The following is a 17,769-nucleotide window of genomic DNA, read 5'->3' as shown; positions in this document are numbered from 1 at the left end:
AAACTGCCAGCCAGCCAGGCTGGAGGGAAGTGAGGGCCTAGCTTGGAGTCCTTGCACAGCCATGAGAGGCCTAAGCTTGACCTCCCCCAAAATCTATGAAGCCTTATCTGCTTGTTCCCAGGGGAAGGCAAGCCGTGTGGAGAGATTCTTGTAATACAGGCAATAAGCAATACAGTTACTAACTTTGATTACTCATGTACAGCTCTGGTTGCTTGTGCCTGACGGGGGAGGAGGAAATATCTGTCCCTTTGGAAAGCTATCAGTCAATCAGAATAGAGCTGAAAGAGACCTTGGAGGTCTTCTAGTCCAACCCCCTGCTCAAGCAGGAGACCCGATACTATTTCAGACAAATGGCTGTCTAGGCTCTTCTTAAAAACCTCCAGAGTGCCCATGACTTTTTTTTTTACTAAAGTTTTACTACGCACATATTAAAACATTGGACACAATGTAACCGTCCTGGCATTCTCTTTGACATACATAATAAAATGAAAGATAAGTATCATATATACCTTATATACAATTAATCTGTTCAGTATTTACATATATAAAGACATCCTTCTTCTATCTATATTACTTATACATTTGTTTATCCATGATCATTCTATTGTAGTTGCATAACTTTAATTCTCCATTTTATGAATTCTAGTCAGTTCTTGTTTTTCGACCCTCTTTTCTGTTCCAACCTTTGATAAAATTTATGCCGTATTTCATGGTATTCTGACTCGCCTTTATTTTTCAATTCCAAGGTTAATCTATCCATTTCCGTCAAAATTTTCTTTATCACTTCATCTTCTAGAGGAGTTTCCTTATTTTTCCAATTTTGGGCAAAACTCATTCTTGCTGCTGTTATAATACTGTATGTATTATTAAGTAAATTACCCCTTTACTGTATTTCCCATTTATGATTCCCAATAGGAATAGTTCTGGTTTATATTCCATTTCTTCTCCAGTTATTTCCACCAACCATAAATAGATCTTCCGCCAATACTCCTTTGCTTTTATACATAACCACCACATATGATGGTACGTTTCCAACATTTTTGGTGATGAATTTCTAAACATTTTTGCCAATATCACTGGAGGAAGGTGTCACCTGTTGTTGTTAGTTGCGAAGTCATGTCCAACCCATCGTGACCCCTTGGACAATGTTCCTCCAGGCCTTCCTGTCCTCTACCATCCTCTGGAGTCCATTTAAGCTCACGCCGACTGCTTCAGTGACTCATCCAGCCACCTCGTTCTCTGCCGTCCCCTTCTTCTTCTTTTGCCCTCCATCCTTCCCAGCATGAGGCTCTTCTTCAGTGAGTCCTTCCTTCTCATTAGGTGGCCAAAGTATTTGAGTTTCATCTTCAGGATCTGGCCTTCTAAAGAAAATGTTCTTTTACCACCTGTAGAACATCTTAAATAATTTTTCTTTGTACGGTATTGCCAATACCACGATTTCTGAAGGCAATTTTTGTTCCACAGGTTAATTGTCCTCACTGTTAAGCAGTTTCTCCTTAATTCCAGGTTACTTCTCTCCTTGATTTGTTTCCATCCGTGGTTTCTTGTCCTGCCCACTGGTGCTTTGGAAAATAAATTGACGCCTTCCTCTTCTTTGTAGCAGCCCCTCAAATACTGGAAGAGTAGTACCATGTCACCCCCTAGGCCTTCTAAGCTACCCTATCCCAAAAGGGAAGGCTGGCCTTCCAGCCTTGCACAAGTTCCTCTTGAATCTCTTGGACTGTGATTTTATTTTATTATTTTAAAGTAATAAAATAATTTATTTATTTAATTTATTATTATTTTATTATTATTATTTTATTGGATTTTATTGTGAGCAGAGGAGTCCTTCACTCCTCTGTTTGCAATAAAATACGTTATGCCACCAGACTCCAAATTTTGGGCTTAGACAACTTAAAACTATGCCAACTTCAGTCTGACCTAAGCGTAGTACATAAAATTAGCTACCACAATGTCCTACCTGTCAAAGACTACTGGCGCGTGTGTGATCACAGGAACGCAGAATAGGAGCCAGTGAGGCGGTGCATTCTTTGCGGAATGGTTTTGCGTGCTGCTTCCGGCACACGTGCCATAGGTTTGCTGTCACTGTTATATATGATTGACAAACAAACAAACAAACAAACAAACAAACAAACAAACAAACAAACTGTAGCCTGCTTGAGAGATCCCTTGATTTCTGGATGAATCGGCCCACATTTGAACATGTTGGTGTCCTCCCAGAAGGACCACATTCCCTCAGATTGGGACTCCTTAGCCTGTTACCTGGCGGAGGGACAATTCCTTACTCGGATCAAAGAAAGGAGTCCAGGCCTGTTTGAATGAACCACCAGCTCTTGAATGCTTTCCAGGCTCTCTGCATTTGTGCCGAGGAACAGAGATTTCACTACGGAGGAGAACCAAAAGGGGAAGAGCAGGAGAGAAACAACCCTGACCGAAGCCTGAAGGTCGGAGCAGGTCTCCTGATCGGAGGCTGGGCCAGATGCAGTAATGGGCAATCCCTCCCCCCAAGCGTTCTGAAAAAACTGGGGCTGGAAGACCAAAACTGACCTTCAAGGGTCAAACTATTAGCCAAACTTTTCCCAGGGACTGGGAAGGAGGGAAGGAGAGGGATTCTGCTCCTTCCATTTCCTATCTAAGCACTCACCTAAACCCAAAAAACAGATCCTGAACTCAGCTTTTTTTTTTTAAGGTACAGGCACTTGGGAAATCCATTAAATCCCCTGAGATTGCCATATTCTTGTAGGAAATTTCCAAGATTTGATGAGATCTTGGTGGTCTCCTGAGATCCCTTGCAAAGTCTTCTGATTTTCCCTTTCTTGTCTTGAAAGCAACTGGTATTTGCAACTCTTCTCTGGCCTCTACAGAACTACTCACGCCTGGATAGGGAGGGCCAAAGAGCTCTAGGATTGCAGGCTAGACCTGAAGAAACTTCCAGAAAGAGGCAACAGTAAATGGGAATATCTCTCCTGTGTTTGCGTGCCCTACCAAGGTAATTGCAGAATTAAAACAGCGCACAAAGTTAACTCAGCCCCATCAGGCTGCTGCGGACAGTAACTTGGAATTTAAAGCTAGTTGCAGTTTGAAGGCTTTGTGGCAGGTTGCCATGTTTCATGCTGCATTAAGCATCTTTTGCAAGTCCAACAAATGGGAAGCCCACTTTGGGGAGCTCAGGAAGAAGATCTGCCCAACCCCCCCAGTTAAAGAGAACTAAGACTGTCCCCAGGTGAGCAAACTACAAACTATTTAAGGCTAATATTTCTCCTTTTTAAAAAAAAAATCAGAAATCCTTCTTCTTTTGCAATGAGCACTGGAGGAGCCAATGTACTCTCTCCCTGATTAGGCTAAAACATTTTTTTTCCTTCCTTCCTTCCTTCCTTCCTTCCTTCCTTCCTTCCTTCCTTCCTTCCTTCCTTCCTTCCTTCTTCTGTCCCTCCCTCCCTCCCTCCCTCCCTCCTTCTGCTTTTGATTTTACTCCCTCCTGCTCAGGATGGTGTTTAAGAAAGGAAGTGCAGAGGGGTGTTTATGTATTATTTATTTTATAGTATTACATGGAGAGGCTGCTCAACTCTCCAGACAACTTGCTCACAAAAAGGAAAGAGCAATAAAAGAAGAAAAGAAAGACCAAGCAACAAAGGCCACAGCCTCAAACAAAACTGAGAAGGGCTCAGCCACCATCCCGCATGCTTTCCTGCTGGGCACAAGGGCAGGGGTGTGGGGGAGGTCATATTTTGGCTTGCTGCCAACAGGCTGGCCAGCCAGCTTCAGAGTCCCCAGCCAGGTGGCCTGAAGGCCCAGGAGCTGCTGAGCAAATGGCAGCACCAGACCAGAATTGAAAGGTATTTCAAAGGTTCATGAAGTGGGACTCCATTTCCAATGTGCTCCTACACATTTGGAAGAACCTGGCTGCATGGATAGCCTCTCCTTCCTTCCTTTCTTCCTTCCCTCCCTCCCCCTCCTCATCTCTGGCTCCCATCAGGGATAAGACAGAGCAAGGGGCATCTCCATGGGCAGCTTCGCTGCTTCTCCAGTTCTTGCAGGGCCAAGCTAAACCAAGACATAAAGCATAATTCTCCACAAGCCACCTTTCTGCCCTCACCCCCCCTTTAATTACTCCAGAGTGACCTCTTGGTGGCACGCCAGTCATAAGTGGCGCTGTGAGAGGCCCGCGTGTCAGATGGGTGTGCACAGCAGTAAATCCCCCAGAGTCTATTGGAGAACAAAAGATGGCTTGTTTATGCAGTTGGAAATGTGACACAAATTCTCCCCGCAGGATTATCTGCTACCTCCAGTATATAAACCCTTGCAGAGTGCAGGATTTCTGGGCTGGCATCCTTCCTCCCTTTTACTCTTCCTCTAGCAGGCAGGAATAATGTGATTATAAATCAGATAGATTGGCCTTTCTGGTTAGAAAAAAGCTCCCCTTCCCAGCCTCTCAAATCACAACTCACTTTCGCTTTATTTCTTTCACAAGTAAGTAAGCAAAAGTATAGATTTATCGTTTGTTTACAATCTAAAATATTTCCTCTTGCCAGATTAGAAATACTTTAGCTGGGAAACAATGATACCCATAGCAGCTATTTTCCAAAAGGAAAATACTTCCTGCTAAGCTATGATCGGTTTTATCAAGTTTTATTGACTAAGCCATAAGTAACTAGGTTTGCACTAAGCCTAGCCAAACCGTACATAGCTGGCCAGGCTGTGAGCCCCACTTTGTAAGACAAATCTATTCTTGATCGGGAAATATATTTGTGCCCGGTTCTGTGAACTTCTATCTCCAACCCCTTCACCTTGCTTAAGACTGAGTTCTGCAGCTGGGAGAGGAGTGTCTATTTTTTGCACATTGCAAATGTTTTTTGCACATTTGTTGTACATTCTGTTGGAAAGTGAGTCACAGTGCAAAGGAGTTAACCCTGCGCAGCCTATCAGCTCTTGAGATATTTATGTCAACACATCTATCCCATAATGTGCTCTTGGCTCTTTCCGAGAGGCACCAAATTCTAGGGATTCCTCAAATTCTTGCAAGATAGGCCTTGCTTCATAGCACATCTCAGTCCAAGAGAAGGTGAAGCATGAAGCTTCACTCCACATTATTTTCTCAACAGATCAGGGGTCCCATCCCAGCATGAGAAAGAGGTTTGATCCCCACCAGAAGAAGCTTCCCCTGGTGAGAGAACAAGGGGCTCCCTATGCAGGGGAAGAGAGAGGAAGTTCTCATGACCTGTGAACATTTTTTAGACAATCCCTTGTTCACGATGCTTCCTCAACGTCCATGGAGATTCTCAGTCATCCAGGTCACGGTTGTCCCAAAGGTCTTTTTTAAAGAGGCAACTGGACTTTCTTGGGTTTTGCTTGAAGACGTTTTGCTTCTTGTCCAAGAAGTTTCTTCGGTTCTAGTGGAATTCCCCACCAATCAGTCAGAATTGAAGAAGCTTCTTGGAGGAGAAACGAAAGTTTTCAAAGAAAAATAAAGCCCAGTTGCCTCTTGAAAAACACCTTTGGGACATGCTCACTTCCTACTGAAGCCTCCGGGGCTTCTCTTGATCCGGGCTGAGCAAAGGGAACCTGTCAATCTGCTTCAAATCTTCAGACCAGGTTCTTCCTTGGGAGGATGGGGGAGGGGTCTTTTGTGGCAGGAACAAGAGGCTTCCCCTCCCCTCCCCCATGTATGCGTGTGCTCCAGGAAAAAGACACACCTACCACAGACAGAGGCTGGTGTTGCTTTCATTTTGACATCAAGTTAAACCATATTTCTCTACCTGAGCAGATTTAGAGTTGAAAAATAAAATCTCTTGATGCTCAGCCTTGCTTGCTTCTTTTCATGCCTCAGATTTGCTGGTGCTTTTTATTCTTATTATGGCTCCCCTGATGTGGAGAAGATTGGGATTTAAGTGAAAGACAAAGAAGCTTCTCAAAAAAGTCGGCTTTGAAAGGGCAAAAGGGTATGTTTTTGCAAGATTTCTTCCCTTGAAAAAACATTTCCCCCAGAAGCCCTGCTCAAAACATTGCAGCTTTTATCCAAACGCTCTCCGGGAGCTGGTTTTTATTTTTATTTCAGTTTTGCTGCTGCTGTGTGTCTGTGTGTGTGTCCCTATTAAAATGATTTTTAATTCATCCAATTTCTCCTTTAAAAAAAAGGGGGGGGCATTTCCTTAACCAGCACGGTTGCATAATTAAATGCAGCTTGCCTGATGGGAATTCCGCTTTAAGTCATTTTTCCTCATTTTCTTCCCTGCAGTTTCCAGCACTTAGCAAATAGCCCGTTTTTTTGTAGTCGGGTGATTTGAATAATGGGAAAGTGGAGTGTTTACAAAAGTGCTTCCACTTCCAGTGCAAACCCTTCCCCTTCCTCCATCTGGGAATTGAGGTGGGGGCATCTGCCTCCAATCCCACCCTCTCCCTCTAAACCCCTTTGGAAAACCTTCCCTCCCGGTGCAATCCTCCACCTTCCTTCCTGCAGGTGCATCTCAACCCTTTCAGAGGCCGCCTCCACCTCAAGTTGTCTTAGATACACAATAACAGAGTTGGAAGGGACCTTGGAGGTCTTCTAGTCCAACCCCCTCCTCAGGCAGGAGATCCTATACCATTTCAGACAAATGGTTGTCCAATCTCTTCTTGAAAACCTCCAGTGATGGAGCACCTGCAACTTCTGGTTGTTGTTGTTGATTGTTTTCACTGTCAGGAAATTCCTCCTTTGTTCTTGGTTCGTTCTTGATTATTGATTCCACCCATTGCTTCTTGTCCTGCCTTCAGGTGCTTTGGAGAATAGGTTGACCCCCTCCCCTCTTCTTTGTGGCAACCCCTCAGATACTGGAAGACTCATGTCACCCCTGATTTTTTTTTCCATTAAACTAGACCTACCCTATTCCAGCAACCGTTCTTTATATGTTTTAGCCTCCAGTCCCCCTAATCATCTTTGTTCCTCTTCTCTGCACCCTTTCCAGAGTCTCAACATCTTTCTCACATGTTGCCCCAACCCCACCCCACCCCATTTGTCTTGGATGCTGTTATTTTTGCAGCTGCATCATTTTTGGAAGAAACCTGTTGAGCTCCGCAGGTGTTTTGAGAACTTAAGCAAGCAACATCCCTGGAGATTCTCGGTCATCCAGGTCGTGGTTGTCCCAAAGGTAACTCGACTTCCTTGGTTTTTCCCCCCCTTGAAAACGTTTTGCTTCTCAACCAAGAAGCATCTTGGATGAGAAGCAAAACCTCTTCAAGGGAAAAAAACCAGGGGTGAAACCTGAACCGATTTACTACTGGTTTGCTGGCTGTGCATGTGCGCACAGCGTCACCACGCACCAAATGCAAGGTGTGCACGTGTGCAGTGCACGCCGAAAGGAGGCATGGGGTAAGTACAATAGTGTGCGCAGAGGGGGGTGGGACCAACTGTGGCGCACAATCTTTTTTTTTACTTTTAAAAGCATTTTTTTACAACCTATTCAGCTGAAGAGGTTGTAGAAAAAATGCTTTTAAAAGAAAAAAAGCCTTTGATGATCAGGCAGCTCAGCTGGGCATGGGTGGGGGAGGAGGGATTTTTTCTACCAGTTCTCCGAAACACCACCGGATTGGCCGATCCGGTCCAAACCAGGAGCATTTCACCCCTGGAAAAAACCAAGGAAGTCCAATTCTCTCTCGGAAAAGCACCTTTGGGTTAAGCAAGCAACGTTTTACCACCTGTCTTCTGTTCGGTATAAGGAGGTGGGCAAGGCAGTGGGAGACCAAGTTAGTTTTCCTAAACTTGATGCTGTCTGGATGTTTGGTACTGCAACTCCCATCATGCCAAAAACGTGGCAGATTCAGAAGTGGCAGGAGAGCTCTGGCCAGGGGTCATTTCTGCGTATGCTTTAGATTGCTGGCCTTTCTTTTCTAGCATTTATATTTTAACAACTAATTTCGTGCTTCTTCTTTTGGTTATTTATTTATTTAATTTGCTGAGTGTATATTTTCTAAACTGAAGCCAACTTATAGAGGAAAAAAATATATTAAATTGTATAAAATTCTGACCTCTTTTTCTGTGTCTCTCCGTTATCCTTTTCTATCCCTTTATTTTATTGCTCAGTTCTTGGACCGCAGACGTTATTCATCAATATAAATTGTATGTCTGTTCTTGTCCACTCGATGTCTGGGCAGGAGAAGAAAGGAAGCAGGCCACTGTCTCAGTTTTATCTCTAGGATGCTTTTCAATATGTTTTTATACTTATCTCTGTAAGTTAACTGTAGATATTAAAAGAGACATAGCGGCTTTCCTAATAATAATTCAAATTCCAGGCTCTTGATTGCCACGGCTGTTTCTAAGACCTGAGAGGCAGATTGTCTCTCCCAGAAGCAGAAGCAGCAGCATCTCAGGTTCTCCTTAACTCTGGTTTCCCACCTGGTTCGAGCACGTCAGCATGCTGGTTATCCTCTTGAACTGCGTCACCCTCGGGATGTTCCAGCCATGTCAGGATATCAGGTGCCAAACAGAAAGGTGCACAATCTTGGAGGTAAGAGAGACACGTTGTTTTGTTCATGTGGACTTGGACCTCAGCCTCTTGAAGCTGGTCTTTGGCTACTAATGGCAATTTTTCCTGAGTTTTGGGAAGTCTGCAGGTAGGGTGTGCCCTGGGAAGTGTCCTTCAAGGTCTAAGGCCCTCAGGGGTAAAATGGAGGCTGAGGTTTAGGTCAAAGCTCAGTCCAAGCAGAAGGTCTGGACCAGCTCAGCCTCGGGTGGAACTCACGGTCCTCCTTCTCTCCATTGTGTGGCGTTCTTGTTTTAAATCCAGGCATTTGATCACTTCATCTTCGCCTTCTTTGCTGTGGAGATGGTCATCAAGATGATCGCCCTGGGGATCTTTGGCCACAAATGTTATCTAGGAGACACCTGGAACCGTCTCGACTTCTTCATTGTCATTGCTGGGTCAGTAGACTAAACACTTCTTGTGGGCTCCCTGGTGCTCTCTGGCCTGGGTTGTTTCATTGCAGACCTTTCATGGCCCAGCTAGGTAGCATCAGCAGTGCTAGAAGGGAGTGGAGAGGAGGAGGAGGAGGAGGAGGACTGTGTAGTCCTTGGTGTTCTCTGAACTGGGTTGTTTTCTTGCAGACATTTCATTATCAATTAAGTAACACCATCAATGGTATGAATTGCTTGACGGTGCTGAAGGCCCAAATCTGATGAATGTGCCGTGGATAGAGATGGCAGGGACGATTCCAGCTTCCTAAGTTGTTTTTTTTTCTTCTGAAAGACAGCATGATCTGTCCAATGTAGTAACCTGTTTTTACATTCCTGAAGGTTGACAAAAAATATTGCTGATATAAGAAACCTGGTTAAGGTCTGACCGCCTCAGCCTGTGTTTTTTCCCCTTCCTCACCTCTCATCTTTCCTTCCTCTCTCTCTCTCCTTCTCTCTCCCAGCATGATGGAATATTCTCTGGATGGACATAATGTCAGCCTTTCAGCCATCCGCACGGTGCGGGTTCTCAGGCCCTTACGAGCCATTAACAGGGTGCCAAGTAAGTCGGAGCTTTTTGGCCCTTTGTGGTGAGTGGGCTTCCTTGTGGGGAGAATGCATGGGGAGAATCGGGTCCTGCAGCCCCTTTCTTGGGTATCGGTGGTCTGACTGCCAAAGCTTCATTTTGCAAAAGTCCTGTGAAATCCTGACCAGGTGAGCCTCCAAAATCCAGGCCTGTCTTAGTTCCAACATGGGGGTTAACTCGCAGTCCAGGAAAAAGAATATATTGATTTGAATGCTTTCATTTTGTTCATAACCTCCACCCCACCCCCAAAGAAAAACTCAAGGCAACATAAGAGCCCTCCCTGAAGGAGCAGACTCACATCAGCAACTCTGGCTCCTCTTATCTAGCCAGTGCTCTTCACCTTGGTACCTTCCAGATGTTTGGGACTACAAACTCCAGAATCCTTGGCCATCTCCACCTCCCTCCCTCCCTCCTTCCTTCCTTTCTTCATTCCTGGTCTTCATTCTTTGTCTCATTCATTGACCTTGAGAACTGTAATTTTCTTGGCCATCTTCATGTTTGTTTCTGTCTTTATGGATTACTCTGGAAAGCTAATAAAACTATTAATGTCAAAAAAGACAAGATGAATGCAGCCCACTTGGCCTGGAGGGCCATCCATTCCGACTCTCCCTGGCTGACATCTCCCAACCCCCCAGGAAGTGCAAACCCTGGGCTTTTCCAGACTAAGCTAAGCGGCCCCGCTTGTCATTATCTGATCAAAATAAAATTGATCAGCCTGCCAAGTCAATGACTGTTGGATCCCAGCATCAAAACCCACCTGCTGGACAGCAGGAATGGATGATGGCCACACCTGACCCCTGATGGACTACGGGACATCAAAGGAGGTTACTGGGGGAAAGGCCAGGAAACACCACCCCAAATTTTTTTTGCCATTGCTAGAAGTTGGTTCCTGAGTAATGGGGAGAAGCAGCTGAGGGAGAAGACTTGTAGTCCTCCCCCTTCCCAATGGTCATGGTTCTCCTAGCCCTTCCCTGAATATGCAGGAGAATTCCAGAATAATAGAGTTGGAAAGGACCTTGGAGGTCTTCTAGTCCAACCTCTGCTTGAGCAGTAGACCCTGTACTATTTTAGTTCTTAATAACCTCCTTCTCACTGTCAGGAAATTTCTCCTTAGATCTCAGTTGATTCTCTCAATTAATTTCCACCCGTTGTTTCTTTTTCCTGCCTTCAGAGACTATCTTGACTCCCTCTTCTTTCTGGCAACCCCTTAGATATTGGAAGGGGGTCCCTAGTTTTTTAGATCTCAAGATGTCTGGTTCTGCATTATCTGGAATCCACCGGGTTCTGCTCAAATGGTTCTTCAGTCCTCCATTCGGTTGCCTGTGGAATGCATTTTGTCATTCGGGATCTTTCCAAAGGGCTCCCCCTTCTGCCCCCCCTCCTGATTCCCCAAGAAGATTGTCGACTGAATTTCGGCAGCCCTTCAGCTGCGAGGCCAAACCAGTCCTGAGTTTGCCTGCTTGGAGAGTTCAAGTGAGCGTTAAGCCCTTTCCAGCTGTTTTTCTCTCCAATCCAATTTGGAAGCTAAGCCAACCAGTTGAATTCATTTCCTGGTTGTGCCCACTTGGCTTTGAATGATTCTTAGCTGATATGCTAATACACCAGCCTCCTTGATTGCTTTTCATCAGAAATCCTATTTCGCTGAGAGCTGATGTAACCGAAGAAAAACAGGCTAGGTACTTGCCAGGAAGGCCGCGTCCACGTTCTCTCGCATTGTCTGAAAAGCTTTTCTGCGGAATCCGGTTATTGGGGATGGCCATCTCTCCTGGCGGCCTCGGAGAAGGGAGGTGTGCCAGTCCGAGCAGTTTCCCTGCATCCCCTTCCGACCAGTTCTAAGGCCATTTGAGGAAGGCATTTCTTGCAAAGGAACATTTGCTGGAACTGGTTTACTGATGAGAAGCTGAGAAGCAGGAGGGAGGGAGGGAAGGAGGGAGGGACAGAGAGAGCAGTCCTGGCCTTGAGAGGTTGTGGGAGAATTTCTGCCCCCTGGGCTCCTTGGGGCTTCTGAGCTGGGTGGTTTGCTTGCAGATGTTACTCAACTCATTCGGGATAGCTCAGGCAATAGAGAAGCCTGTTATTAGAACACAGAGCCTGCAATTACTGCAGGTTCGAGCCCGGCCCAAGGTTGACAGCCTTCCACCCTTTATAAGGTAGGTAAAATGAGGACCCAGATTGTTGGGGGGGCAATAAGTTGACTTTGTAAAAAATATACAAATAGAATGAGACTATTGCCTTACACACTGTAAGCCACCCTGAGTCTTCGGAGAAGGGCGGGGTATAAATGTAAACAACAACAAAAAAAAATTCGTGGTGAGGGAAGGTGATCTGAATTCAGGGGTTTACAATGGTTGCAGGGCTCATCTGCTTGCCATTGGTTACCTTCCTATCTGGCTTCCGACAAGCAAAATCAATTGGAGTTGCTGGATTTGCTTAACGACTGTGTGACTCACTTAACAACCACACTGATCCACTTGATAGCAAAGGTCATAAAATTGAGCAGGACTCCGTTAGCAGCTGCCTTGCTTAGCAGTGGAAATTCTGGTTCCAGCTGTGGTCCTGAGGACTTTCCATACTCCCCACAGTTGTCACCCAAAGGCAGGGACAGGTTTCTGACATCTCACTTCGGGGGTGACCATCTTTTGGGAAAGGCGCCTTTCTTTAGTCCGGGGCTGTTGGTCCTCGGCTGGTGACCCACTAGGCAGGGCATATTTTGGGCTGGAGCAATTCAGACATCAGGAACAAGACACCTCATTGAAGATGGATCCCAAATGCCTTCTTCCCCAATCTGGAAGGTCAAGGTCACCTTGAGGAGGATGCAATGTCTGAGCCCAGGGAGATCTTGGAGCAGCTTCTGAGGATCTCAGTGCATTTTCAGATATTGATTATTGCAGCTATAAAACCAAAATGCCTCTGAACAGCATTGTTCCATTTTCTGCATCTTCTTTGTTCTGTTTCTTTCTCCCACTCTGAGATCTGCTGTGACCCAGGACCAGGTAGGGAGTAGTAAACTCAGTCAGTTTAAAAACAAACCAACTTTATTAGAACATCTGAGAATTAACTTATTCTCAGCGTAGTCCAAACTAACTCAAAGCAAATTCTTCCTAACACAATTCTTCAGTCTTATCACCAGCCTTGGTCTAATTAGGCAAACTGCCAAAGGCTTTTCTTGGCAAAAGTTCAAAAGCAGAAGACCCCGACAAGAAATAAATGCAGCAAGACAAGGCCATCAACATTGTTTTCCGGCAAAGAGCTCAAACGCCATTACCGGTCTTTTAAGTCTTATGGGAGGAGCCAATCATCTCTTGACCCTACTCCTGAGTCGTCCTCTTTGCTTTAGCTGTTCTTGCCTTTTGGCAGCTCTTTTCATGCATGCATTAGGAGCAGGCTCCTCCTGTTCCTCTGCCTCACTACTGTCAGCCTCTGGAGGCTCGGAGTCCGCACCTCACTCCCCGATGGCCCTGGCCCCATCTCTGCCTCTGACGCAGAGCTCTCACTCCTCAGCCTCCAGGACTGGCCTATGTTCTTCCTCAGCCTCATCGCTGCCCGACTCCGTTGCCAGCTCTGCAGGCTGCTGGAGGACCACAACAAGATCATTCAGGGAGTCCCATCTATGGGTGCCAAAGTGGAAGATGCCAAACTTTAACAGATGGCTTCAGAGGTCCTTTGATTGTGCTTCTGTCCCTACTGGGACACAATTACGTCCAAGGAAGGTGGGAGAATTTTGATTATTGGAATAAAATATGGGTTTACAGAATGGGGCCTGGAGTTGGAGGTATTCAACTGTCCTATTCTGGGGCAGTAAAAGCAGCCAGCCTCCTTGCTAACTTAAATAGGGCCGCGGTGTGGCTCAGGCTGTAAGAAGCCTGTTATTAAAACACAGCTGCCTGCAATTACTGCAGGTTCTAGTCCCACCAGGTCCAAGGTTGACTCAGCCTTCCATCCTTTATAAGGTAGGTAAAATGAGGACCCAGATTGTTGGGGGGGCAATAAATTGACTTTGTAAATATACAAATAGAATGAGACTATTGCCTTACACACTGTAAGCCGCCTTGAGTCTTCGGAGAAGGGCGGGGTATAAATGTAAACAAAAAAAATTCGTGGTGAGGGAAGGTGATCTGAATTCAGGGGTTTACAATGGTTGCAGGGCTCATCTGCTTGCCATTGGTTACCTTCCTAGCCGGCTTCCAACAAGCAAAATCAATTGGAGTTGCTGGATTTGCTTAACGACTGTGTGACTCACTTAACAACCACACTGATCCACTTGATAGAAAAGGTCATAAAATTGAGCAGGACTCCGTTAGCAGCTGCCTTGCTTAGCAGTGGAAATTCTGGTTCCAGCTGTGGTCCTGAGGACTTTCCATACTCCCCACAGTTGTCACCCAAAGGCAGGGACAGGTTTCTGACATCTCACTTCGGGGGTGACCATCTTTTGGGAAAGGCGCCTTTCTTTAGTCCAGGGCTGTTGGTCCTCGGCTGGTGACCCACTAGGCAGGGCATATTTTGGGCTGGAGCAATCCAGACATCAGGAACAAGACACCTCATTGAAGATGGATCCCAAATGCCTTCTTCCCCAATCTGGAAGGTCAAGGTCACCTTGAGGAGGATGCAATGTCTGAGCCCAGGGAGATCTTGGAGCAGCTTCTGAGGATCTCAGTGCATTTTCAGATATTGATTATTGCAGCTATAAAACCAAAATGCCTCTGAACAGCATTGTTCCATTTTCTGCATCTTCTTTGTTCTGTTTCTTTCTCCCACTCTGAGATCTGCTGTGACCCAGGACCAGGTAGGAGTAGTCAACTCAGTCAGTTTAAAAACAAACCAACTTTATTAGAACATCTGAGAATTAACTTATTCTCAGCGTAGTCCAAACTAACTCAAAGCAAATTCTTCCTAACACAATTCTTCAGTCTTATCACCAGCCTTGGTCTAATTAGGCAAACTGCCAAAGGCTTTTCTTGGCAAAAGTTCAAAAGCAGAAGACCCCGACAAGAAATAAATGCAGCAAGACAAGGCCATCAACATTGTTTTCCGGCAAAGAGCTCAAACGCCATTACCGGTCTTTTAAGTCTTATGGGAGGAGCCAATCATCTCTTGACCCTACTCCTGAGTCGTCCTCTTTGCTTTAGCTGTTCTTGCCTTTTGGCAGCTCTTTTCATGCATGCATTAGGAGCAGGCTCCTCCTGTTCCTCTGCCTCACTACTGTCAGCCTCTGGAGGCTCGGAGTCCGCACCTCACTCCCCGATGGCCCTGGCCCCATCTCTGCCTCTGACGCAGAGCTCTCACTCCTCAGCCTCCAGGACTGGCCTATGTTCTTCCTCAGCCTCATCGCTGCCCAACTCCGTTGCCAGCTCTGCAGGCTGCTGGAGGACCACAACAAGATCATTCAGGGAGTCCCATCTATGGGTGCCAAAGTGGAAGATGCCAAACTTTAACAGATGGCTTCAGAGGTCCTTTGATTGTGCTTCTGTCCCTACTGGGACACAATTACGTCCAAGGAAGGTGGGAGAATTTTGATTATTGGAATAAAATATGGGTTTACAGAATGGGGCCTGGAGTTGGAGGTATTCAACTGTCCTATTCTGGGGCAGTAAAAGCAGCCAGCCTCCTTGCTAACTTAAATAGGGCCGCGGTGTGGCTCAGGCTGTAAGAAGCCTGTTATTAAAACACAGCTGCCTGCAATTACTGCAGGTTCTAGTCCCACCAGGTCCAAGGTTGACTCAGCCTTCCATCCTTTATAAGGTAGGTAAAATGAGGACCCAGATTGTTGGGGGGGCAATAAATTGACTTTGTAAATATACAAATAGAATGAGACTATTGCCTTACACACTGTAAGCCGCCTTGAGTCTTCGGAGAAGGGCGGGGTATAAATGTAAACAAAAAAAAAATTGAGTTTATTCAGGGCGTTTGTTTGCAAGGCCCAGATAATTTGCTTTGTTTCATTTTTCTCTGAGTTAGCAAAAGGGAGAGCAAAACTTATTCTAATCATCTAAGAGAACATTAGTACTAATATTCCCATTAGCATCAGTGTTATTGGCCTTATGTTTATGCAAATCCTTAGTGTGCTTCATTATTTAGCAGAAGCCTGAAGCTCAGCTGAGGATTCCAAATCAGAGCAGCGCCTTCCTTCCAGATGTCTTCAAGGATGCAGCTTAGGGCTAAGTTGGCTAGGAAGATCCAGGGTTCAACCCAGCCCAGCAAGTTACTTTCAAGGAAGAAGTCATTTCCAGATCCCCTTTGATGTGAGACTTAGCTCCTCGGCAAGGATCAGCCAGCCACGGAGCAGATCGACAGCAGTCAGACTGTGGGGATATAATGAATCTTAGATAGCATCGGTTATCCGCGTAATCCTTTCTGATCCCCCAATTCACAGCAAAGCCTTAATGTTTGCTGAGTTTCCTGAAGCTTTTTTTCATATAAATTGGATTCTGCCTGTGGCAGCAGGTACCTTGCCTTCTTCCCACCCGTCTTACATGTCTTATGCTGGCTGAAGGTGGCCTACAGTTTGCCCACCCACCCACCCCCAACAAAAGGCAGGGTGGAAGATGCCTCTGAACCACTCGGCTGATAACCGACCCCAGAGGGAGCCTGATGGCTCCCCTCAATCCATTATCTGCTAGGAAGCTGACAGTATTGATTAATAATTATTTCAGTTCAGGTGCACGTTGAGGTCATTTGATCTCAGGATCGAGCTCTTCCACTTCTGATGGCCATTGGTTTAAGTTTTAATACCTTTTCTTTTTGATAACAGCTTAATGCAGATGCTTGAAGATGTGTGGACTTCAACTCCCGGAATTGCCCAGCCACCCGACTGGGGAATTGTGGGAATTGAAGTCCACACATCTTCATGCTCTCAAGGTTGAGAAACACTGGCTTAATGTGTTTTGTTGCATTCCCTATCTCATACAATGAACCCTTAAGTGGAGATTTCAGGCATAGAGTTAATTTAAAGATGTATCCATGGGTTATTGAATCCATGCTATGGGCTGGCCATCTATGCTTTATCTATTTGATGAGGAAGCCATCTGGAAACTTAAAAGCCGTGCTAGACCCAGATGTCAATGGCACATCTGTAGAGAAAACTGCAGGGGCAGGGTCTGTGAAGTCACCAGCTATTGACAACGAGATGTTGACAGATGTTTGTACCCGATGACTATTATTCAGTGTTGCACCTTATGATTCTTAATGAACGTATCTTTTCTTTTATGTACACTGAGAGCCTATGCATCAAGACAAATTCCTTGTGTGTCCAATCACACTTGGCCAATAAAAAATTCTAGTCTAGTCTAGTCTAGTCTAGTCCAGTCCAGCAAGTGGATCAAGAAAACTAGCTGACCTTAACTGATCTAGAAAGCCAAGCTGGGTTCCTTGGGTGGGGGCCCATCAAAAATGTCCACAGTTGGAAGCTATAGCGAAGAGATTAAAAACCAGAAGAAGATGGTTAAAAAATCAGAAAACCGGATTAAAAACCAGAAGAAGACAACCCTCTTCCATGTCTTGCCAGGAAAACAATCTGGACATGGAGCCACTAACTGGACTTGAAGAAGCTTTCCTCCTTGGCGCTAATCCGTATTCCTAGTCCGTATTCTCTAACCAGCCAGCCCCCAGAATGAACAGAGACCACCTGACCGCTCCCTGAAGGCCCTTTACAGAGGTTCCGCCTGGAGGAAGCAGCCTCACTGGGCTGGATCTGTGTCCCCTCCTCCTGACCCCTTCTTTCTGCTCTCTCCACAGGTATGCGCATTCTTGTCACGCTGCTCCTCGACACTCTGCCTATGTTAGGCAACGTTCTCCTCTTGTGTTTCTTCGTCTTTTTCATCTTTGGCATCGTGGGTGTCCAGCTCTGGGCCGGGCTGCTGAGGAACAGGTGTTTCCTGGATCCCCACGTTCAAAGGTACGTTTTCCAAAGTTGACCCTTTCCCTCCCTCTTCTCGCGCCAGACCTCCAGTTGCTAGACACAGGCAGCTGATTCTGCCCGTCACCAAGCAACGGCAAAGAGTTACTTTAATATAGTCTTGGCTTTTTGCTGAGAGAGGAGGAGGAGGAGGAGAGAGCAGGCTCCGGGGATTTTCTGCCTGAGGTTTTAAAATAAGTCGAGGCGGCTTCGAACACAATTCATCTTGCCATAGGAGATTGGGGTGGGGGGAGAGAGGGAGACCTCGAAAACCTCTGCTGGCTGCAGCATCTGCCTTATCTTGCTCTTCTCCGAGAATGTCAGCATCACAGACACCCCCAGAAAAGGAGACGTGGGCTTGGTTTGCTG

General features: G+C 45.9%; 1 protein-coding gene across 1 annotated transcript in view; it reads left to right on the top strand.

Moving 5' to 3' along the window:
- The window catches only part of CACNA1H (calcium voltage-gated channel subunit alpha1 H), a 149,946-nt gene that overhangs the window by 69,165 nt on the left and 63,012 nt on the right, over positions 1–17,769 (top strand). The window contains exons 3-6 of the mRNA XM_058157649.1: positions 8,369–8,480; positions 8,760–8,893; positions 9,388–9,485; positions 17,241–17,400. Of these exons, the coding sequence (XP_058013632.1) occupies positions 8,369–8,480; positions 8,760–8,893; positions 9,388–9,485; positions 17,241–17,400 (504 nt within the window). The remainder of the gene's footprint in view (positions 1–8,368; positions 8,481–8,759; positions 8,894–9,387; positions 9,486–17,240; positions 17,401–17,769) is intronic.

This window comes from Ahaetulla prasina, chromosome 14, assembly GCF_028640845.1.
Source record: "Ahaetulla prasina isolate Xishuangbanna chromosome 14, ASM2864084v1, whole genome shotgun sequence".
Classification (NCBI taxonomy): domain Eukaryota; kingdom Metazoa; phylum Chordata; class Lepidosauria; order Squamata; family Colubridae; genus Ahaetulla; species Ahaetulla prasina.
This window is presented reverse-complemented; position numbering and strand designations above follow the sequence as displayed.